The following is a 21,431-nucleotide window of genomic DNA, read 5'->3' on the forward strand; positions in this document are numbered from 1 at the left end:
AAAGAAAAAAGAAATAAAAGAACTTTGGATCAGATGGTGAACTCTGTCAAACTGTATTAACCGAGTAGATAAATCTGGCTTCCTAATGTTCATGCCAACACTTTTTATTAAATTTGAGAGCTTGGCAGATTAGTCTGGTAGAGAGCTGCGTATGCCGAGTGGATCTACGTTCCTTATTTAGATGTATTCTCTAGCTGACCTGGAGACATCGCCATTTCAGGTTGTGCATCTGAGCGGAGGGCTGGTATCGACAGCAGAGTAAAGGAAGAGGTCATGGATTAAAGACATGGGGCGAAGCTTCCCCACCAAACCACAAACATACCCCACAGCTGGTGTGGACCGAGCCACGTGTGTGGGACCGAGGCAGGATAAACGGGCATTGTTCTTAGCTAGCTGCACGCACAGTGGATGAGACAGCCACTGGTGACACAGGGTCAAGGGGCATGTGGCTGACTACAGCGGAAGAAACCGCTGGACACAGGAGGTGCTCAACACTGCTAAGTCACCAAACACTTCTTCACCAACAACCAAGCTGTGAGGCAAAACATCAAAACGAGTCACTGTGAAAGCTGCGGCAGGGAGGAACAAAAATCCGCCGGCTGTTGCAGAATTCGACACCATCGAGAAACTCTAATAACGTCAGAATCATCTCGGAAATTTGAATCAACATTTTTAGGCAGAGAATGCAGATTGTATTTAGGAATTTGTGAATGCAAGTTACAGGGAACATCAAAAGCCAGTGGTCTCCGTGCAAACCTGCCTTGACTTGAATTATTAAATCTGTCGATGTCGCGCACACCAGCCGCCCTGCGATTATAGTGTAAATTGACAAACTTTTTCAAAACTACAACGGAAGCCACAGAAAGCTGGTTGATACTTCAAGAATGAGCTTTGATATATCTCTGAGGAATACACTGCGCCTCAATAATGTGGTGACTGTCAGGAAGGAAGACAGGGAGGGGGGGGAAAAAGAAATATGCTAACTGGTTAAATCTATTTAAGATCCCAATGAGATTTTTTCCTATTTTAAGATTAAAACCATCCTTGATAATGAGGGAAAAAAAAGGTTTGTGTGTTTTTAAGAGGATTTATTTAGAAAGTGATGTTTTTATTTTCTTTCTTGTACGCTCCTGAATTAAGAACTTCAGGAGGAATGCTGACATTGTTTATTTTCATAGACCCCCTATCTGTTTGTGGAGGAAAAAAAAAAAAAAAAAAAAAGCACAACACCACCCACCAAATGCACATGCATACATAACACACACACACACACACAAACACATACACACTGAGCCATAGTGATGCTTGAATTTTCTTCAGGAGCAGAGCAAGGAGAAGCAGCGCCCGATCTGTCGCCTGTACACTTCTCTCACTCCCTCCCTGGCTCACCTTTGATGTGCTCCCGAAAATGTCATCAGGCGTCAAGGAAAGAGGTTTTTTTTCCTCACCGACTCCCCTCCTTCCACCCTCCAAAAACACACGCACACACACACATCCACCCACCTCGCATATGAGCAAGACAATTTGCTGTCGCTCACTCATCCTCAGCACTATCTTGAACCCCCCCACCCAACACCGCCCCACTCCTTTTCCAATTCATAACAGAATACGTACCAGTTTCTACCGCTATCTGGTAGCCGGCCTCCAGTCTCCGTGATGACCTTTCCAGCTTCTCTGTGTTGTCCAACAGATGTGCTCTCTGCAATAAATAGAAAAAAAAAAGAACTCAAGCTGGAGAAACAAACACAAAATAAAAATTGATTGAGAGGGCTGGGACCCATTTCAAAGAAACACATCAACCCTGTCACCTAAGCAGACAGACCACATCCACAGCGACAACATAATACAACCATATTGGCAATAACCTTCATGGATGACAATGTGTTGTGTCCTGATGGAATATCAAGCAAATGCATGTAAAAAAGGCTGCTGCCTCATCTTGGACATAAAAAGCGGCACTACTTGGAGCTTTGCTGCCTCCTCATATTGTTTCACAACCCAGGACAGTTAATTTGTTTTAGCTCCTTGCCTTAAGATGAAATACAAATTTATTTAAAGAGCTGTCCAGGTAAAACAAAACCGGGTCCAGCTAATGTTTTCCAACTGGAGGAACCTCTAGTCACAACCTCTAGCATAGCAAGAAAAGATGGGTTTCACAAATTATTAAGACTGCAATGTGATTTTTTATTTTCCAAAGAGGGTGTTTGTGAGTATCAAGGTCTAAGCTAAGGCTGTAAATATCACGTGTATACGAGTACAAACTACTGATAGCAGTTCCTAGGATACCAAGCAAACCAATGATTTTGGCCTCTTCTCTTCCTAAACAGCTCCTATATAACAAGCAAGACAAGAAAAGAGCTCATCCGTTGACTGGACGTCCACTACGGGCTCTCACTTTCTTTGGTGGAGTTAAAATAGTGGTAGTTTTAAAATGCCGAAATTTACAGTTTTTTTAGACTCTTATTCAAAGCTTTCTCTGAAAGGCTGAAACAGTTAATTAAACTTAGATAAAGTTAGTTAAAAAGTCTGTAACTGGTGACTGTTGTGAGCTGCCTTTTAAAACCTGTTGTAGTGGCCTTACAAACTGAATTGCCAAGCTCTAAAAATTATTAACCTTATGGATTTGTTTACATACAAAATGTCTGCTGAGTCCAAAGTGACCAGCCACCTATAACATATAAAGATGCACTTACATACATACTAAAAACAACCCCTCATCATCCACTGAACTGAGACACTTCATGTGCAAAACCAACATAAGACCGAGCTTTCATTAAACCCACACTGCAATCAAACAGCATAAACATGGAAGACTTAAATGTTTACTTGAATGCTGTTGGTTGTGACGGCTTTTCTAATGCGCAACCTTAAGAAACTGATCAGATTTAACACATCTGACACAGGAAAACAACCCAATGAATGACAGCCGCCCATCTGACAAGGGTTTCACGCCCATCACATGAGTGAAGGGGACAGGGAAAGAAGTGAAATCTCTAGTTTTGGTTTGGCTGTCAAAATGTGTACCAGCTAATCACTCAGAGGAAATGAAAAATGTGGAGGGGAAGAAAAAAAAAAGTCAACGACACACTTTTCAAACTTTGACAACAAGAGGGATGGGAAAAGAGCAGGGAGGAGAAAACTCCCTCTGAACTCTTTTCTTTCCCTCGTTTCCTTTTTCTTTGTGCCGCTGACAGATGTCATTTAAAATTGCAGAGATACTTTTTAATAGTTAAAGGGAGGGCAGGGGAGGGATGGCGCGATAGGAGAACGGGTTGGGTGGTTGAGTGATAAAATGGTCTTGCGGTAGGAAACTGATAAGTAGACGGCGAGCGGCGCTGGATGCAAGGTGTGGTGTGGTTTTGGTAAAGGTTGTGGTAGAAGGGGTTTGGAGGTGGCGTGGAAGTGGTAGTGGCACCAACAGATATGGTGTCAGTATACATGTGGGAGAAAACGGATACCAAGCTTGGGCTATAATGAGCCCCTATGGATCAGCTGCGATGCAGGGGACGCACTGACATGGAACGCTTAAGCTAATACACCTAGACCACGGCTGCAGTGCCTGTGTGTGCCTGGGAGCATGAGGCAGCCAGGGATACTGACAGAGTAGCGCACTCCCTGGGTTCTTCAAAGAGCTCAAGTGATTAGTATGTTATCATTACCATTCGAAACGTGATTTTCCTATTCCCTCTCGGCAAAGGTGACACGTCTCGGGGAGACGGCCGGCAGACTTGCTGCGATGGAAAGCCACTTCAAAGCTTTATCCTCCTGAATTTCTCTCTCTCTCTCTGTCTCTTCTCTCCCTCGTTCTGTCTTCTTTTAGGCCCGGGGGGAGGGTTGGGTGTGTGAGGTGGAGGCGAGGGGAGGGGGGGGGCCACTGGGGGGGTTGGTAGTGGTGGCAGTGGTAGTATACGTGTGTGTGTGTGTGTGTGTGATCATTAGAATAATGCATCCTGAGTTTCACAGTGACAGAACCTGAAGGAAAGGGTTAAAGTTCAGCCACTAAGAATCCAGTAATGGCAGACTATGATAGCCCTAATAATGGAACAATCCAGCCACGGACACAAGATGATACCAGGGAAAATAATGAAAAGGAACGTGTACAAATTAAACTAAAGATCGTTCACTGCATTGCCACAGTCAGTCAACACAGATAAAGAGATTATACATAAAGAGATACAAATTACAATGCAGTATCTCTCACAGTCATGCAATATTGCTCCAATGTTGCAGGACCAAAAATAGTGAAATTGTTCAGGTTTTCAACCATTTGTTTTTATTCTGCAGCAAGCAAGCAATCCTTGTCAGCAATTTTTACTGAGAGAAATGCAAAGTTGCTGCTGGTGTGCTACACTGTCCCAATTCAAGACTTGACCCTTGCGGTTCTCATATAACCACTGTAAAAACCTTCAGAACAAGGCAAAGACATGCACAGAGCACAAATCATACCTGATCCTCTCATGGAGCCTTCTAGCAAAAGATTAAAATATAATATATGATAAATATTGTGCATCTGAGAGTGCACCAGTGCGCCCCGCCGCCACCACCACCACCATTCCTACCTATGTATGTATGCCTTTTCATCTGACACCTACATTTTTGAACAAAGATCTTCTTAGGAACCACAAAAATGGTGTTTTTCTGTTGTGCTTTTTTGCGTCAAGAAACACTCTTCAGTTGTAAGTTATTAACAGGGAGCCCCAGAACAATGCAGCTGTAGCTCAAAAGAAATCTCTCCCCTCTTCTTTCCTTCTCCTGCCTTCTTTCAATATCAAACACAGGCGGTTACTATCACCATTTTCCAAAGTTCAGATGATTTCCTTATTATTTCAATAAGGGTGGGGGAGAGTCAAAGTGAATAATGATGACAGCTGTGATTCAGACTGACTGTGTGATCTTCTCTGCCGTTTGTTTGGGACTTGTAAGACGAGGAATTACAAGTGTCAAACAGCTGTGAATATGGGTGCTAAATATTTAAACATGTTTTTCAGCTGAAGAAAAAAGTGCAGTTTTTTAAAAGCAAGGCTTAAGTGTGTATAAGCTGCGCCAGCCTTTGATTCAAATGCAGGAAGAGCAAAAGGGTAAAAGACTGCAATGGCGACGAGGGCAAAGATTCAAGCCCGATTACACAGACTGGACCATTCCAAATAGGGTAGACAGGTGAGGTAACTCAAGATGTCTTCTGACCCTCGGGCTAAGAGGAAATGCTGAAAAAAGTCGGTAGAAGAAGGGGAAACAAAAGTAAAGCTAAATAAAAGGAAAAAAAGCACAATAACATGGCATCTGGGCCAAGCTGGCACTTTAAATTATGGATAGGTGTGAATGGAGATGCTTTGATAGGAACTGAATTACTCTGTGTCTTCAGAATCCCTCTTGAATAAAGTCTCACTCGAAGGCACATTTAAAAACATACTGCAACTATAGCTACAAAGACGAGTTCAGGGCAGGACAACAATATAATGTAACCTACAATAACTAAAGAACCTGCCTCTTTGAGCGCTAAATACAATTTATATAGACTTAAGAATACATGCACAATATAAAGCTAAATATGTGTATAATATCTTTTTATCAACAATGAGACAATGACTACATTCAAATTAAGGTAAGCTGATGTTGAACCTACCATTAGTAGCATTACTGGGCAGTCCAAGAAAAAACAAACTCTAAAGGCTAGACATGTAATTAAACAGTTATAAGACATTTCAATTTAACCTGAAGTATCGATACTCCAGTAAATAAGACGATATACACAACAATAACATGATTCAAGCACAGTGATAGATGTTTGAGACACCCCAGTAGAACTTTACATATCAAATGAATCAAATAAAAAAGAAAACTAAAGCAAATCTATAAGAATTATACTCAGAATTATACTTATTTACAGGATCTGCGTCGCAATTAACAAAACTATTAAAATAATTCTAACATCAGTGATATTAACACCTACTATTGCTAACCAAGCTGAACAATTGTTATGAATAATATAGTATTTATTGATAAGTCACCTCTTTAAAATATCATTATAATAATTACATATATCAATACCATACAGTTTCAAATGGTAAGCTAATGAGTTAAACAACAAGTTAACAAAGATGCTAGTTTCTGCATGCAGTTAATGTTTTATTCATTTTTTATCATCATCATTGCTACTATTATTAACGTACAATCCTATATATACAATATATTTGGATATGCAGGAACCAAAGGAGGCAAGGAGGGAAGAAAGAATAAACATAAATATAAATTTGTGAAAATAAAAACAGATCTATACAGACAAACTTAGTTTCTAGGAGAATTCACAATTAAAATAATCTTGCAGGGCACTATGTAGCTCTCTAAAGCTCCCTTTAATAACTTGACAATCCAGAAAAAAAAAAAAATGTTGTGGTTTGCATTTTGGTTTCCAAATTTTCTCCAGCAGATGGGGGGGGGGGGGGGGTCAGCACTATAGCAAGATTTCTGAGAGAGTGGAATAAAGAACTGATCAAATTCTTCAAGCACACTCCCTCCATTTCTGAGACGCTATATTTCTATTAAAACCTCCACATTATTGTCCATTCCTCTGCCATTTTGTTTGAATGTATTAAGCTGAATACGATTCAAGATTCAAAAGACCTTTGAATTATCCTGTTATCTAAACTTTAAGTTGTATCCTTGTAGCTAACTTTTCTTTTCTGCTAAGTCAAAACAACAGTTTAGCTGTTTTGTACATTGATATGCTATAAAGGCTGATAATCCACAACCTTTCTACTAAAAGTTTCAAACTACAGTTCCTCAAATGGCCACTTGAGGCCAGCTTCAAAATCAAGTCATTGTACTTCAATATCAAACTTTGCAGAAGAACTAAACATGATTATCATCTGGTACAAAATCGAATTGGTCACTACAATAAAAGTTTCCTGTGTATGAGAGAAGGAAGTGAGATGGGGGCATGTGTGTACTAAATCCAACCAATTTAATATCACTTTAACTTTAAGGCTTTTACATACAGTCTATGGAAACAAGGGTCAGTGGATGGCTTGATGAGTTTTAAAAGGATGTGAATCATATGCTATAGTCTTCAGAATTCCTTCAGCCCAGATTAACACCTCTGGCAGATTTTGGATTGATGTGTTAGTTAGTCCTCTCCAACATCATCATCAAAAGACCAAATGAATGAGTGAGTATCTTTTGGAAGAATGGCGTTCCTTCCCTCCAGGAGATTTCCAGGGACTTGTGCAATCAAAGCCAAGGTGCGGCATGTGGTGGCCCAACATCTTACTAAGCATCTCTTTCCTTTCATTTGTAATCAAAAGCACAAAACAAATACTAGCCTACAATGTGCACTCTTAAACACATAACATAAATCACTAAAAAATAACCTCAGTTTTTTTTTACTGCACAAGCAGCTTTTTTGGCCTCATATTGAGATATTTAAAGAACAGTAAAACGTTTCAAGCTGCCATTCCTGATCAAAACTCAAAAGCTGATCAAGTTCTTGAAAGTTGTTGGTCCCAATAACTGAAGGAACTCTGAGTTTAATTCCCTAATATTTGCCCTTAAACAATTGCATCAGAAATAGTATCTCATCTTCGCTTCCTGATATTTATAGGAGGGGAAACTTGAGGGATTGGCCCTAAGTAAATTCATTATCTGCGGTTCGGCCTCTAAACTGTTCAATCAGACATCCAGAAAGTGTCCAAATGAGTGGTTCTAATTTTCTAACAAAGAAAGGAGGCAAAATAGGTAGTTTCATACGGAAAGCAGAACTTAAATTCTTAGATCAGAAAAGCACTTACCTCTTCACGCAACTTTACCAACTGCATCGTGAGAGCAAAAAGGAGAAGAAAAGAAGGATGGAGAAAGTGAAAGATAGATTAAAAAAAAGCAGAAACAGTCATATGGCTGGATAGAGAATTAACCTTGACGATTTATCTGTTTGCATGTTTAGCATTTGGAAATCACAAGACAAACACATTAAACGGAGCTAAACACGCCGCTTGGGCTGACTTTTTTTGAACAAACAAAGATCAAGTCCTGCTGCTGTCACATTAAACAAGCACAGGGAATGGATCGTTCGACTCGCAGAATCAACCGAGATTATCAAGGAAGTCACATTACAGAAATTGATATAGCGAGAGAAAAGAAAGAATGAGTAAAATCTGGTTTGCACATTTATAGTAAGATTAAATGTTGAGCGAAATTTTCTCATCTGTCACTGTGCAATTCTCTGCAAAACGAACAAAAAAAAGGAAACTGTGTGCCTTTTGGAACAGAGTTATAAAAATGCTGAGGCACATTATTTTGCATCGCTGTTTATTAATGCTGGTAAGCTGTCAATATTTAATGTCTGTTATCAATCGCATTAAAGGTGCAGATTGTTCAGCGTATGCATGGAAAGCCATGTAAGGCTACAATTGTGTATACATACAGTACTGCTTATTATGAGGACAACCATAGATCATGAAAAATGAATCTTAGCATAGCTATACATTTTTCATGAAAGAGAATAACAAATTTAAAGTGAAGTAAATAAGAAATGCTATTCCTATTCCCTGTCCTGGAAATTCTTGCATCTCTGATAATGAAACAGACATGTAAGGGAGGGCAGTAATCCCATTTGCCATTAATTATGCCCAATCACAATTAAAAGGTTGGTTCCCTGGCCTGTCCTTAAGTTAGGGTTGCAGAGGAGGAAGGCTTCACGTAGGAATGCAGCACATTTGGAAGAGAAAGAGGAAGGACGCATTTTTGATGTGTTAGCCTTTTAAAGTGATTTTAATTAATTTAATCTAATATTTAATTGGTCACTATTACAAAGGTAGTAGCTGAAAAAGGAGACTTAGGGCCACAATTACTCAAACTATTTATTTGGGATCATTGTGAACAATATAGGAGGAAAATCTATTTAAATTAAAACTATGACTTAACATTTATCTTATACCAAAATTCAAAACAACAACAACAAACAATACTGCACTCCCTAAATTTCCCTCTCCTGTATTTATAACAAAACTAGTAAACACAGTCAAAGAAATTTGTCATAAATAATGAATTCAGGATGAGTCTGTGCTCGACAAAAACTGACTGAAAAATAAAGAAACTCACACATTATAATCTTGCATGTCAAAAATAGTTCTTGCATCATTTTTGCTTATCATAAGTATATGTCTGTGACATATATATATATATAAAAAAAATATATTGTCAATATCTGTAATGTGGGAGGTAAACAAGTATACCTCCATGTTTTTATAAAGAGCTCTTACCCTTGAAAATGTCGGCAGTAACAAGGCGCACCTTAGTGAGGAAACACTCTTTTCTAACTTAAGCAACAACTCCCGCTAAGAATGCATTATTGAAGAGGCCAAAGTTTAAAACGACACTGTGAATGTGGTTATTTGGGGCTTGAAAAAACCCCCATCAGATCCTGCGATCCCTCACCACAGCTCTGCCATCAGTCAATGGATACCAAACAAAACTTGTTCTAGCTCATTTGTGCTGCCTGACTGATTGCAAGTCCTTGTGGAGGATTTGTTAAAACTATATGATGGGCATGGTGAGCTGTTTTTCTCGTTTCTTCCTGTTTAGCTTTATTTTTTCTTTGGCATCCATTCTTTATTCTGGCCAGTGATGCTCGTGTTGCTCGAGAGATATACAGCAGTAAATACAGAATATTGTAAATGGTATAATTACTCCTGCATGAGCGTAGCTCCTTGTGTTTTTGTGATGCCAGCCAGTATTCAAAATTGCACTGCTGCAATTTTTCTGTTATGATAATCAGCAATTTTTTTTTTCAAACAAAAGATTTTTTTTTTTTTATCCAATACGGAATTCGATACAAGTGGTAATCTGCTTCCTTTGTAGGCTGTAAAATCTGGTCCATGCCGGCTCAAACCAGCACAATCTCTTGTGGCCAAGCCTTCTGCTGTGACTGAAATCGAAACTATTCCGTATAGTGTTCGTGTGTGAAAAATGTGTGCGCATTTGTTGCTTTGTGTGTGGCGTCTGTGTGTGCTGACAGTGTGTGTGTGTGTGTGTGTGTGTGTGTGTGTGTGTGCGCGTGTTGCATGCAGAGGAAACAGAAAGGGAAAAAAAATGTGCAATGGTAGCCTACCACATTATTAAAAAAATGAGTGATAGTGCCAATTCAGTCTCTGTCCGCATACAGATAACGAATAAATGCCGAACTCTATTAAATCGTCCTTTAGCCATTATCGCAGGGCCAACACGCCATTTTCAGAACTTATGACGGTTCCCTATTTACTTAGCTATAAATCCTTGCCATGTAACCAACAGATTTGTGACTGGTAATGATCTGCTCAGCCAGGGCTATATGAAATGATCCTGACCTCTTTCAGATCGTCAGGAATTAAATTGACCGACTTGCCCCGGCCCCCACCATCTTTTCCCCTCTCCTATCACCGCCGTCTCGTTAGATAAAAAAAAACCCTGAAGTTGCGAGTACTCCACTCACAGCAAGACCAAGACAAGTATTATCTCCACAAGTTTTTAAATGAAAATGAGGCAAATACGGCACCTGGAAGAAAAAGGATAAATGTACATCATCTATTTACTTTGCTTTTGCCCCCGAGATGAACTCTTTCTTCGGCTTTGTATGGGTGTGTGCGTGTGCGCGCGTTTGTAGGTGTGTGTATGTGACAGTTTTAGATTAGTTTTGAATTTTTAAAGTTGAACAGACATTATCACCATTCATTAAAGAGTTTTTTAAATAAAAAATTTAACATTCTAAGTCCCAGAAGTCTATTCAACAAATACATTTTGTGAATATACAATGAAAGAAGAGTAATAAATCACATATTTTGGCTCATTTTTTAAGGGCATCATGTTTGACCTAAATTCCCCAAGTTAAAAATGTCTTCCTCTTAATTTAAAATTAATAAATAATCTAAATTTTATTTTATATATGTGGATTTGTGATTTTTAATATATATATGATTATGTTATTATTAAATAGGATCGAAAAATAATGGCTGGATTTGTTCATGTATTTAAATGTCACGCTTTGCTACTGTTATTTGTACATGCATGGATTAAAGCCACATATTTTATCTTAACTTGGAAATACAATTATATTAAATAATATAAAAGCAAGAATATTTTTATTAATTAAATTCCAACATCAGCTTTCAAAATCCTATAATGTAAATTTATAGTACTATGCCACAATATTAATCCTAAACTTTTTCTTTATTATTTTCCTCTCAGATTTATACATTTCAGATTTACAAATATTCGTTTTAAATATTTCAGATACATTTTTAATGAAGGGGAAATAAGATTTGAAATGAAATGGGATCTGGATTTTCAGCTTTTCCTTGACAAGATTTTGATAGGACCCATCAGAGTCTCAAATGTGGCATTTCTGACAGCAAATCTCCTTCTAACTTCTGCATAAAATGTCGGAGCCACTTTTGTGTCTCGCTAATTTGCCAAGAATATGCATATCAATTACACATCTAGGCTCGTGATACATATGTTTCTAAGATGCGCGGTTCATGGGTCATCATTGAAATGGTAATAGGGAAATGTTCAAAAAAACGAGGAAAAAAAACCAGACAACTTTATTTAGCTTTGCCTGGGTGTGAATCATCTAAATATACTCGCATAGCGCTGTGAAACTAAATGTGCACATATGTATTCATCTTTCTTCTTTTTAGTATGTGGAAAGCATTTATTTGCGTGTGTGTGTGTGTGTGTGTGTGTGTGTGTGTGTGTGTGTGTGTGTGTGTGTGTGTGTGTGTGTGTGTACGCATTAAGACACAGTAACCTCTGCAAGAAGACAGCTGACTCTAAAGGCAATATATAATTAGTCAAAAGACATTTTGTCATAGTTGAGAGTGGCTGAGTACAGCTGTGAGCAGTGCTGCTGATGTATTACTGTTTGACTGGAAACAATTTATTTAAAATTAAGTTTAAAGAGTGTGGTATATTTTTAGCAAATTAAAACTGCAATGTCTTCTTAATACAAACCCCCCTCAAAACTGGTGTAAAAAAATCTTTTGTAAATATTGCTGACGTTAAAGGAAAATTGCTTATGTGCTCATGTTGTTTACATCCCCAGATTCAACAGGCTGGACTGATAGCACATAAAAAAAACAAAAAACAAACCCAAACAATTGTGAATACACTGATAGCTAACAGATAAAACAATTAAAAGGGCCATTAAAAAAAAAAAAGATTTCTGTTTGAAGCTTGACATGATATACTAGATCAAATTATTTAGTGACTAAATAACTTTTATTGAGTACTTTTTCAATTTCTTTCAGTCATCAGCAAGGGAACGCATTGTTCACCACTGGAGTTCACAAAAAGACAAGAGAGTAAGATTTAGCGGCTGTGTGTTCATTTTTGTGTGGGTGTGTATGTCTTTGTGTGTGTCTTGATCATGAGGATCTATTATGATCCTAAGTCCGTACCCGGCTGGAGAACAGCTGTGGGACGGTTGGAGCAGGGAGGCTGGGGTTTTGGATTGAAATCTGTGTTTAAGTGTGTATTTGTGTTTAGGTGCACTGCTTGTGTTTGTGTGCGTTGGTCACAATCTGGCTGTGTCCAGACACCGGTCCCATGCCCCGAGCCCGCTCACTGCTAGCCCAGCTTTGCATTAAACAGTGTTACTTCCGCATGGCTTAGTGACAATGGTGTGGTTTCAGCTCTCGATGGCTGCTACGATGGGGCCCACCTCCCCACCCTGGGGGCCAGTCAGCCACCCACACTGGTCTCATTTGGGCCCCTGATTAACACCTTACCTGGCTCTCCGAAGAACTGGCATCATCCCCCAGGAGCTCGTTGCGCACCTCATCACTGTAGGCAATGCGTGACCTTTTCTGCAGGAGGAGGAAGAGGAGGAGGAAGAAGAAGAAGGACAAAAAGAAGAAGGAAGAAAAAGAGGAGAGCAAAAAGAGAAAACAAGTGGGGAAATATGGCTTAGTACTGTTGTTGATGCAAAAACACAACAGGCATTCCTTAAACACGAGAGCCCCCTAATGGAACTCGGTGACAAACCGAATCAAACATGGAGGGTGTGTATATGTGTGTGTTTGCCCTTACAGCACATGTACCAGCAACAAAGCAGTGTTCGGGGTTTGTGCCTATGCCTCCTTCCAAGGTGATCGACTTTACCTCATGCACTTATGCCACAGCGGTGGTGGCAAAGAGCCCCAACCACACACACATATACACCTTGCCCACTTAAACAAATACAAGTTGAAGGATAAAAAAAAGCCCATCCTGTGTGCAGGGAGAGGCTGAGGAACCAGGGACAGGGTAGAGGGCCAGGGAGATGTATTATGAGGAAGTATCACTTGTCAGCGCTAAATCTTTTCTAGGGGCTGTCACTGCTGTCATCCCAGTGCAGTGGCAGGCTCTGTGATAACACCAATGCTGTGACTCAGACAGGGAATAATTCATCACCCATTGGCGGCCCATCGGATTTGGGGTTGCCTCTCTCCCTCACACACACGCACACACACAAACTCTCTCTCACGCTCTCTCTTTCTCTGTCTCCAGATAGGCTAGAATAAGAGGGAATCCATGTCCCCCCCACCCAAGAAAAAAAACACCCAAAAAGACACACTCAGACACACACATTTCATACACACTTCAGAGTGTGCCACCTCCGATTGTGGAAGAGTGGGCTGCCGTTGTACTGCTTGTTTACAGACACCCGACCCATGGAAAAACAGCCTCTTGGCATGCCCTCTAAACTAAATACACACCAGCAGCAGACACAGAAAGTGTTTACTAAGCCTCCTTCGCTTTCTGTCACCGCCTTGACAGGGTTTCTAGGTGGGCTGCAGGAGGTGGGCAAAATCAAAGACAAACACCAGCAGAGGAATGAAAATATCACTTTTCCTCAGCACAAATTCTTTCAATTTTTCTATATTTATATTGTAATTGACTAAGTAAATAAAACAAAAGTCGGGGAATAAGCAAAGGAACACCAATTACCTGGTGGGGACATTTTTTCCCCCCTCAAAGGCACTATCCTTTCCTCCTCTCTTTCTTAACAGTAAAAGTTTAAAGAAGCTATAGCACTAAGCACTTTAATGGTGCCTACCATGACAAAAAGCACAAACCAAACTTGAAAATGCCAATTCGAACGTCAGGAGTGATGACATCAAGCTGCTTGATTGAAATAGCTTTGGAACCAATCAAAACTGAGCCGGTTGATTTTATTTATTTGTCTCTCCTCATAATCTGGAGCACTGAGTGGAAACTCCTCGCTGATGTGATTTGTTATTATCGTGATGGTGAGGGCCACAGTTCTCTGGAGTAATTACTGACTAGATAGACAATCCAGACCACAAAACCCATAAAGAGCGCACCCAAACAATAGCCAACCACGGGGACCTAACCTAACCACTAAACGCCTACTGAAGAAAAAGACTGGCAGCACAGTCTGAAATAACACAGACACACACCGGTATAAAGGAGCACTCTGTCAAAAGATGCTGTTAAAGTTGGTTTTTGAGTATTATTTAACTTTTACCTTAATTGCTCTAATGCTGAATGAACTGGAACAGCCAGTTCAAGATAAACTGGCGAAACATGCGCTATTTAAATGGTCATGAGAGCATAAGCATAATTAATGAGATCGTTTCTGATTTATTTTCTGTCATCTGAAGCTTGTCATCCTTTATTTAAATGCCTAATGCATATGTTTATGTATTTGAAACATAATTTAAACCATATTTTGTCACCTTTAAAAAAAAAAAGAAAGAAAACCCATCCATTCCAGCATTGTAAAGCATTGTAAACCTTCTACACCAGGGTAACTGAATGGTCACTGTGCTGCAGTTAGTGCAAGTGTAAGCACAAGAAAAAGGAATTCCAGATTTGTTAAAATCAGAAAGACAATAAAGACAATATAACGACAGCATGTACACTTGTACACCAGGCACACGCGCACTTTTTTTTTTTGCCAGGAAAAACACCCACATATTCCATTTAAGTCGAGTTTCATCTTAAAGAGCTTCAGTGCAACTTAGGGGGAAAGACGACTTCACCAGTAATTGAGACGAGGAAGCCTGGGAGAAGCATTGATTTGAATGTTGAGGCTTACGTCGCCTTCAAACCATATGCAGGGCTTTTTTGGTATTTCTAAATAGCTGTTTGTTACGGATGAATGTATGAAGGGTTTCTGCAATGAGAACAGAGTAGATAACAAAGAAAGTATAAAGAATGGAAAATGTCATTGAAATGAAAGTGTTGCCGCTATTTTCCCTGTACCTACAGTACACACTCCAGCTTTTGGATTCCCCCTCTGGAAAACAACAGATTCCTAAGTGACTACTGCCTTCCCATTTGATGTAAAATATAAGCAGGTGCAATACTGACTGCTTAATACAGTAACAGATTTTGATTATGAGTTTGGGTGTTTAGTGACAACAGGCACAGTCTCGAGGTCAGAAAGGAGATATCTGGTCTATTGTAAAAACCTTATTTTCCATTAATAATAATAATAATAAAAAAAAAGCTCTAAAACTAACTCAATCTATTTACAGTACGTGGAGACAGAGCGCCGCATCTTAAGACAAAACCAACTAATCAGGCTTTATAATCTAAAAAAGAATACGTGCTTTCAGAAGATACCTTATTGCTCAGAAAAGGGGGGGGGAAAGAGCTTTTTTTAAATCCTTTTGAAAGGTCTGTCTTTTGTCACTTTTTTTTTTTATCTTGGGTGAGAATTTGCTTCTATTCCCGGAAGCACACAAGAAAAGTACAAAAGGTACATCTTAACTTTATGCAAAGTGGCCTGCCTTTAAAAACTCCACGCATCCCGTCAAATGAGGCGATGGAGGTGCTGGTGTCCTGTCAAAAACACACGTTTTACCTCTGTTGACATGGATAGCAGAAAAAAAAAAAAAGTATTCTTCTTTACTCATCAAAACATAATTACATATGCACGCATAACAATTCATATCAGATATGCTAATCAGTTCAGCATAATCCTCTGAGCAGCAAATGATATTAATTCAATTATAACCAATACATGGATATCTTATTTGTGTACAATTCCTTTATAGTCTATGAGCATGCAATGGTATACTTTTGTTAAATAAACATGACGACTCTTAATTCCTTCATAAACCACTCACAGAAAAACACGTTATTAATTGTAAAAAAAAAAAATAAAACAATAAAATAATAATAATAATAATAATAATAATAATAATAATAATGATGATAATAATAATATGACCTTTCAAAATAAATTCAAATCAGTCTCCAATTAAGGTCTCTGTAATATTAAACAAAACTTTCTCAGAAAAATTCAAATGAAACAAACTGAGATCCATATACACATTTCAATGCCCTCCAACTCTCCTCCTTGCTTTTTGCCTGGTGCAACGAGTGACACAAGGACAAGTCGAATAATTGTGGTGCCTAGAAAGCAGAAAAAAAAAATGTAAACAGTTCATTAGATGGGAAATAAAAGGCGTAAAAATACCCAGGGGCAGAGTGTAATGAGGGGCCCTGAAGTTCCTCTGCAGACGCTTTTTCCCTCTACTTTCCCAAGCTTTTCCTTTTCACCCTGCACACACGGCTGGTGGCATAGCATGAAGAGTAATTAACCACATTCAATTTATAGTACTAGGCTCCATTACAAGGTTTTTCACCAGCAGGTGAGCAACTGGGCAAGTTAGACTTAATAACTCTCATGTCTAACGCCATGTGATTGCCTCAAACTGACATCCAGTCCTTTCATTTTCCTCTCCCGGTTGCTCTAGGGATGCACAAAATGTGAAAATCCAAATAAAATTAAGGTGAGTATAAAATGATCTAAAATGAACATCCTGTAAAAATAAATAAATAAGTAAAAAAATATTTCTAAAGTCAGCACAGAAGTGACAATGAAGTGGAGCAGTAAAATGTGTGTTCACAAAAATGTGTGCTAAACTCAAAGGTTATCTATTTCACTTCCTCTCCTCCCCTGCTGTGATATTTTCCCAGGTGATGTGTGGACCAGCGCCAGCAGGCCCCACTCTGGTTCCCCCCACAAGTGGGGGCAGAGGTGGGCTGATGCGGCATGGCGTTAAAAGGAAGCTGAGACCTTTAAGCAGGCACAAGTATCACAACAGCATCTTAAATAATGCATCTCTGCTCGGCAGGGGTTTAACACGCGCGCACGCGCGCGCACACACACACACAGACATGCACAGCAAAGCACAAAGCGAAACACACACACACAAATTGTTGTCTAGCATCTTCTACTCTCCTTTAACACAAACAAACTGGGAGAGGTTGTTCAATTAAGTGCTCCTTTTTAATACATCTGATATATTATCAGACAAAGAGAAGCAGCTACAGTTGGGACTGTCGCAGGAGGGTGTCATTTGCGCCTTTGTTTTATTGCGGTCTTTGGTGCCATCGAATCCTTTACTTCTGTCTGTTGTGCGCTTGTGTGAGTGCAGAAGGATACATGGGGGCTACTGTATGTAAGATGGAGGCTTCTGTGAGCTTTTGCATCCCCGGTAAACCTCCTTTAGAGAACGTACGCGTGCAACATATGTGAACGGTAGCCCGGTGTGTGTTCTCTCCCCTGATAGAAGTGCAGCAGTGGTAGAGAAGCCGGAGCCTTAGATAACAGCATGGGGCCTCTCATTAGCTCACAGGTTGGTGCTTTGGTGGCTTCGACGCACACTGCATTGTGTTCCACCTCGATGAAATACCTCAAGGAGTCTCAGAGAAACAATTGTCAAAAAAAAAACACAAATAGAGGTGAATGATCAACAACGGCAAGGCAATAAATGAGCCAGCGACATATCTGAGCAGGTGTGAGGTGAGGAGACTTATTTTAGGCAGACAGAGTGGATCAGCTTCAAAAAGATCATGTCCCTTAATAAAAACCTGACACTGTCTGGCACAACTGTGATAAAACTTCTCTTTATTAGTTTGCTTTTTTTAAAATCTATCAATCAATTAGCCCACAAGCAACCAAGGTTTTATCATTTGCCAGTAGTGGTTTACACCACTCTGATACCATGCTATTTCATTCTTGCACCTGTGTGAATGGAAGGGGGGTTCCCTGTCAAAGTCATTTCTATTGCTAAGTACTGCTGAGATCAGTCAATAAGCCTAACGACTGTAACCACAAAGTGATAGGCCAGGAGACAGCAAGAGAAGGCGGTGGAAGGAGGGGTGTTGAAAGTGAACTCCAAACAAAAGAGCAAATTCAAGAAGGGCTTTGATTGAAGAAACGCCATATAGCTTTTGAAGGCCGAGGGATCATCTCTCAGTGGTTATTTCTTTAAGGCACGCGGGCCCGATTAAACCCAATATTAAAATATGAAGGTGCTTCTAATGAAAAATCAAAGGCCCCATTTCCCCTCCCACACTACCAGTCTTTCCGTGTCTCTTTCACTCCTTCGCTCTTGTTCCATTAGTTTCTTCCTTCCATAGCCCGTGGTTGTGTAGGAGGGGACAGAAAGAAAGATGGAAAGAAAGTATGAAAAGACAAAAAAGAAGACAGCAAAGAAAATGAGGAAAGAGGGAGGGTTATAGAGATGAGGGACCTAGGTGCTGGTGGTGCAAAACAGAGACAGACAGCATTGGTTGGAGGAGTAAATCAATAGAGCAGAGCCGTCGGGGAGGCGGGCAGTCAGGGCAAGGATAGAGGAGAGGAGAGGGGAACCAGCGCAGGGGCCCGGGCTCCGATCACAACGCTGGCTTCTGGCGTGCAGTGGGGAATAAAGAGAGCCTCCCCAGGTCAGCACCAGAGAAAAAGGTGAGATTAGAGGAAAGTGGAGGAGGTATTTTCACAGAGTGAAGGTGGGAGGGGTTGGAGAGGTGAGTGCTGGAGGATGACGAGGAGGGAGAGTCTATCTATCTATGTGTGTGTGCGTGTGTTTTGTTTCGGGGGGGTGGGGGGGTGGAAATGTGCATACAGGATACCTGGCAAGCCAGGGACCAACCGGCCCATTAGCCTGTGGGCACCTACATATGGTTCACTGAACCCTCTGCTGAGAAGAGCTCCTCTCCTATCAGTCTTCCCATCTTTTTTAAAGATACCTTCACTTTTAACCCTTTCTCTGCTTTGGAAAGAGGCTCACTCCTGACCTCGATTTATGATTCATTTTTGTTTGATGTCTATTCTTGGAGTGTTATCTAAAATTGAAAAATGTAATAAAATAAAAAAAAAAGAGGAAAAAAAAAAACCTAGACACAAAGGGAGAGAAGTTGGGCCTGGTGAGCATGTGCGCGTCCCTCGGTGGACACGTACACAGAAGACTATCTCCTTCAGTGCTTTGCCTTTTCTTGTAATGTGACCATTGTTGGCATTGAATAGCTGGATCATTAGCATAAGAATACAGCAGCACACATAGAGACTTAGCCAGATCATTATCTCTATATATTTATGTATACTTTGTTATTTCACTAGCCAGAACACATTCAAATGCTGATGAGGCCAGTAAGGCCCCCTTCCAAAGCCCTTCCAACATGTGCCCTCCTGAACTTCCCAATACACTTACGAGTTTCCTGGGAGTGTGCAGGTTCTGTGCTGGAATTCACAACAACGGTGCAGAAAATTTTTAAAAAGCAGTCAACTGATTGGTACAGACAAGACTTTCTTGCACCTCGTAAGCCAATTTAAAGGAAATTGTCTTATATTCAACATTAACACAAAGAAAAATGATGCTTTATTTATTTTTTAAACAAAAAAGTGCTAGAATATCCACAAAATAACATTAATTTAATGAGCTATTTGATTGTTTGCAAATGTCTTTTGTGAAATGAATAATTTCAGAATAAAAATACCAAGACAAAAACATACAAAAAAAGAAGAAAAAAAAAAGCTTAACGGAGAACAAACAAGTGCTCTATGGTGATGAGGGGAACAAAACTAAAGAGTTTAGTCTCACTGCAGGAGTAAGCTGATGCTCTAATGCTGGCCAACCTCTGGGATAATTGAAAAAAAAAAAAAAACCTTAATTCATCTTCCACAATGTAATTCTGATCAAGGCCACAGCCAGATTCCACTGCAGGCTTCAAAAACACCAGAGAAAAGGCAAAATTGTTGGTCGCTGAGAGCAAAAACGGTTTCCCTTTCTTTCTGGCACACTCCCTCATTAGAAACACTTAGGATGAGAGGAAGAAACCAAGTTAATTGTGTGTGTGCATGTGTGTGCATGTTTCTGTGAAGGGGCTGTGAGCAAGGGTTAAAACATGTGTAAACGTAGAAGTTTTACTCTAAAGAAACACCACTAAAGATGAAATATACAGAGTTTTCCCTCCATTTACTCCTTTCCCCAGCCTTGGCGTCTCTGAGCCTTACTTATTAAAAGCAAATGCCACTGCCTAAAATACAGAGGAAAAACACAGACCCAATGATTCATAATATATTTCATAAATACTTCATGAATCCCTTCACCATACTTAAGCCAGTCTGGCAAAAAAAGAAAACATTGTCACCTATTCTAGTACCCGCTTGTCAGCACATCACTGGGGAGTGGGTGTCACATGTCACTTCTGGTTTACACTACTGCGTGGGACAGGCTCGGTGCACGAGAACTGGGGGTAGGACAGAAAGAAGAACAGAAAGGAAAAGAAAAGTGAAGGGGAGGTGGAGGAGGAGCGTGGGGGTGCTATCATATCATCACCCCATGTCTTTATATTTTCCCCCTATTATCTTTGGCCCCCACTCACTCCAGTCACTCAATCACACAAGCCCTGAGGACAGTGAGGGGACCTGGGAGGGCCTTCGCTTCTTGGCAGACTCAGCCAGACAAGCGTCTGAAAGCTATACTGATCGCTGTCAGTGAGTGTGAAAGTACGGTGACTTTGGAGGGGCCAGGAGAGATAAGCGAGAAAGGAAACGATCGCGTGGAAGGATAACGGCCGAATTTGCACACTGCCAAACAAATCCTGTGCTCCAGGCATAATGCAGATACCCCATCCATACAGAAGAGAGTTCACATGAAGAGGCACAGAAGAAGCAGGGGATGATGTGTTTACAAATTACGGCCTATCTGTGTGATATTTGAGAGTCAAACCCTACGACAAATCATTTTGTTAAAGAGCACACACCTCGTTAGCAAGTAAATTTTGCTGTTGTGCCAATTTTATCCTAAACATCAGGCTTACTGGAAATTACACAGCATAATTTCAGTCTGGTTTCTTTGAGCAATGCTAAAGAAATTACTCATATAACTTAAAAATCAACTTTACATTCACAACCACCGAGAACACCCTATTAATTAATTAATCCTGAACTGGTGTCAACGCCTATATTTTGCCCAAAAGGACATTTCTAAGTTGAGACGCAGACCCATCAACATTCAACGATACTTCCATTTAGACTTAACCGGCTGTTAAATTACATTTATCAATTATCCCCTTCTTTTAATGCTTCCAACACAATTTACACATGTAAAACATACATGTTTTTTAAATAAGAAAAAAAAACAAAAACTAAGCAGAAT

The 21,431-nt window shown here is 40.0% G+C and overlaps 1 protein-coding gene across 3 annotated transcripts in view; it reads right to left on the reverse strand.

The window, feature by feature from the left end:
* vti1a (vesicle transport through interaction with t-SNAREs 1A) overlaps positions 1 to 21,431 on the reverse strand; it is a 114,324-nt gene that overhangs the window by 76,224 nt on the left and 16,669 nt on the right. For 2 of the 3 annotated variants that reach the window (XM_086303789.1, XM_086303791.1), the window contains exons 4-6: positions 12,756 to 12,833; positions 7,785 to 7,805; positions 1,615 to 1,699 (exon numbers count right to left, since the gene is read on the reverse strand). In XM_086303789.1, coding sequence (XP_086159915.1) covers positions 1,615 to 1,699; positions 7,785 to 7,805; positions 12,756 to 12,833 — 184 coding nt within the window. The remainder of the gene's footprint in view (positions 1 to 1,614; positions 1,700 to 7,784; positions 7,806 to 12,755; positions 12,834 to 21,431) is intronic. The other variant, XM_086303790.1, reaches the window with a different exon arrangement.

The sequence above is a fragment of the Aulonocara sp. 'chitande type north' Nkhata Bay genome, linkage group LG8, assembly GCF_057382095.1.
Source record: "Aulonocara sp. 'chitande type north' Nkhata Bay isolate Kocher_YH1m ecotype deep benthic linkage group LG8, A_spYH_male_GT1.1, whole genome shotgun sequence".
Classification (NCBI taxonomy): Eukaryota; Metazoa; Chordata; class Actinopteri; order Cichliformes; family Cichlidae; genus Aulonocara; species Aulonocara sp. 'chitande type north' Nkhata Bay.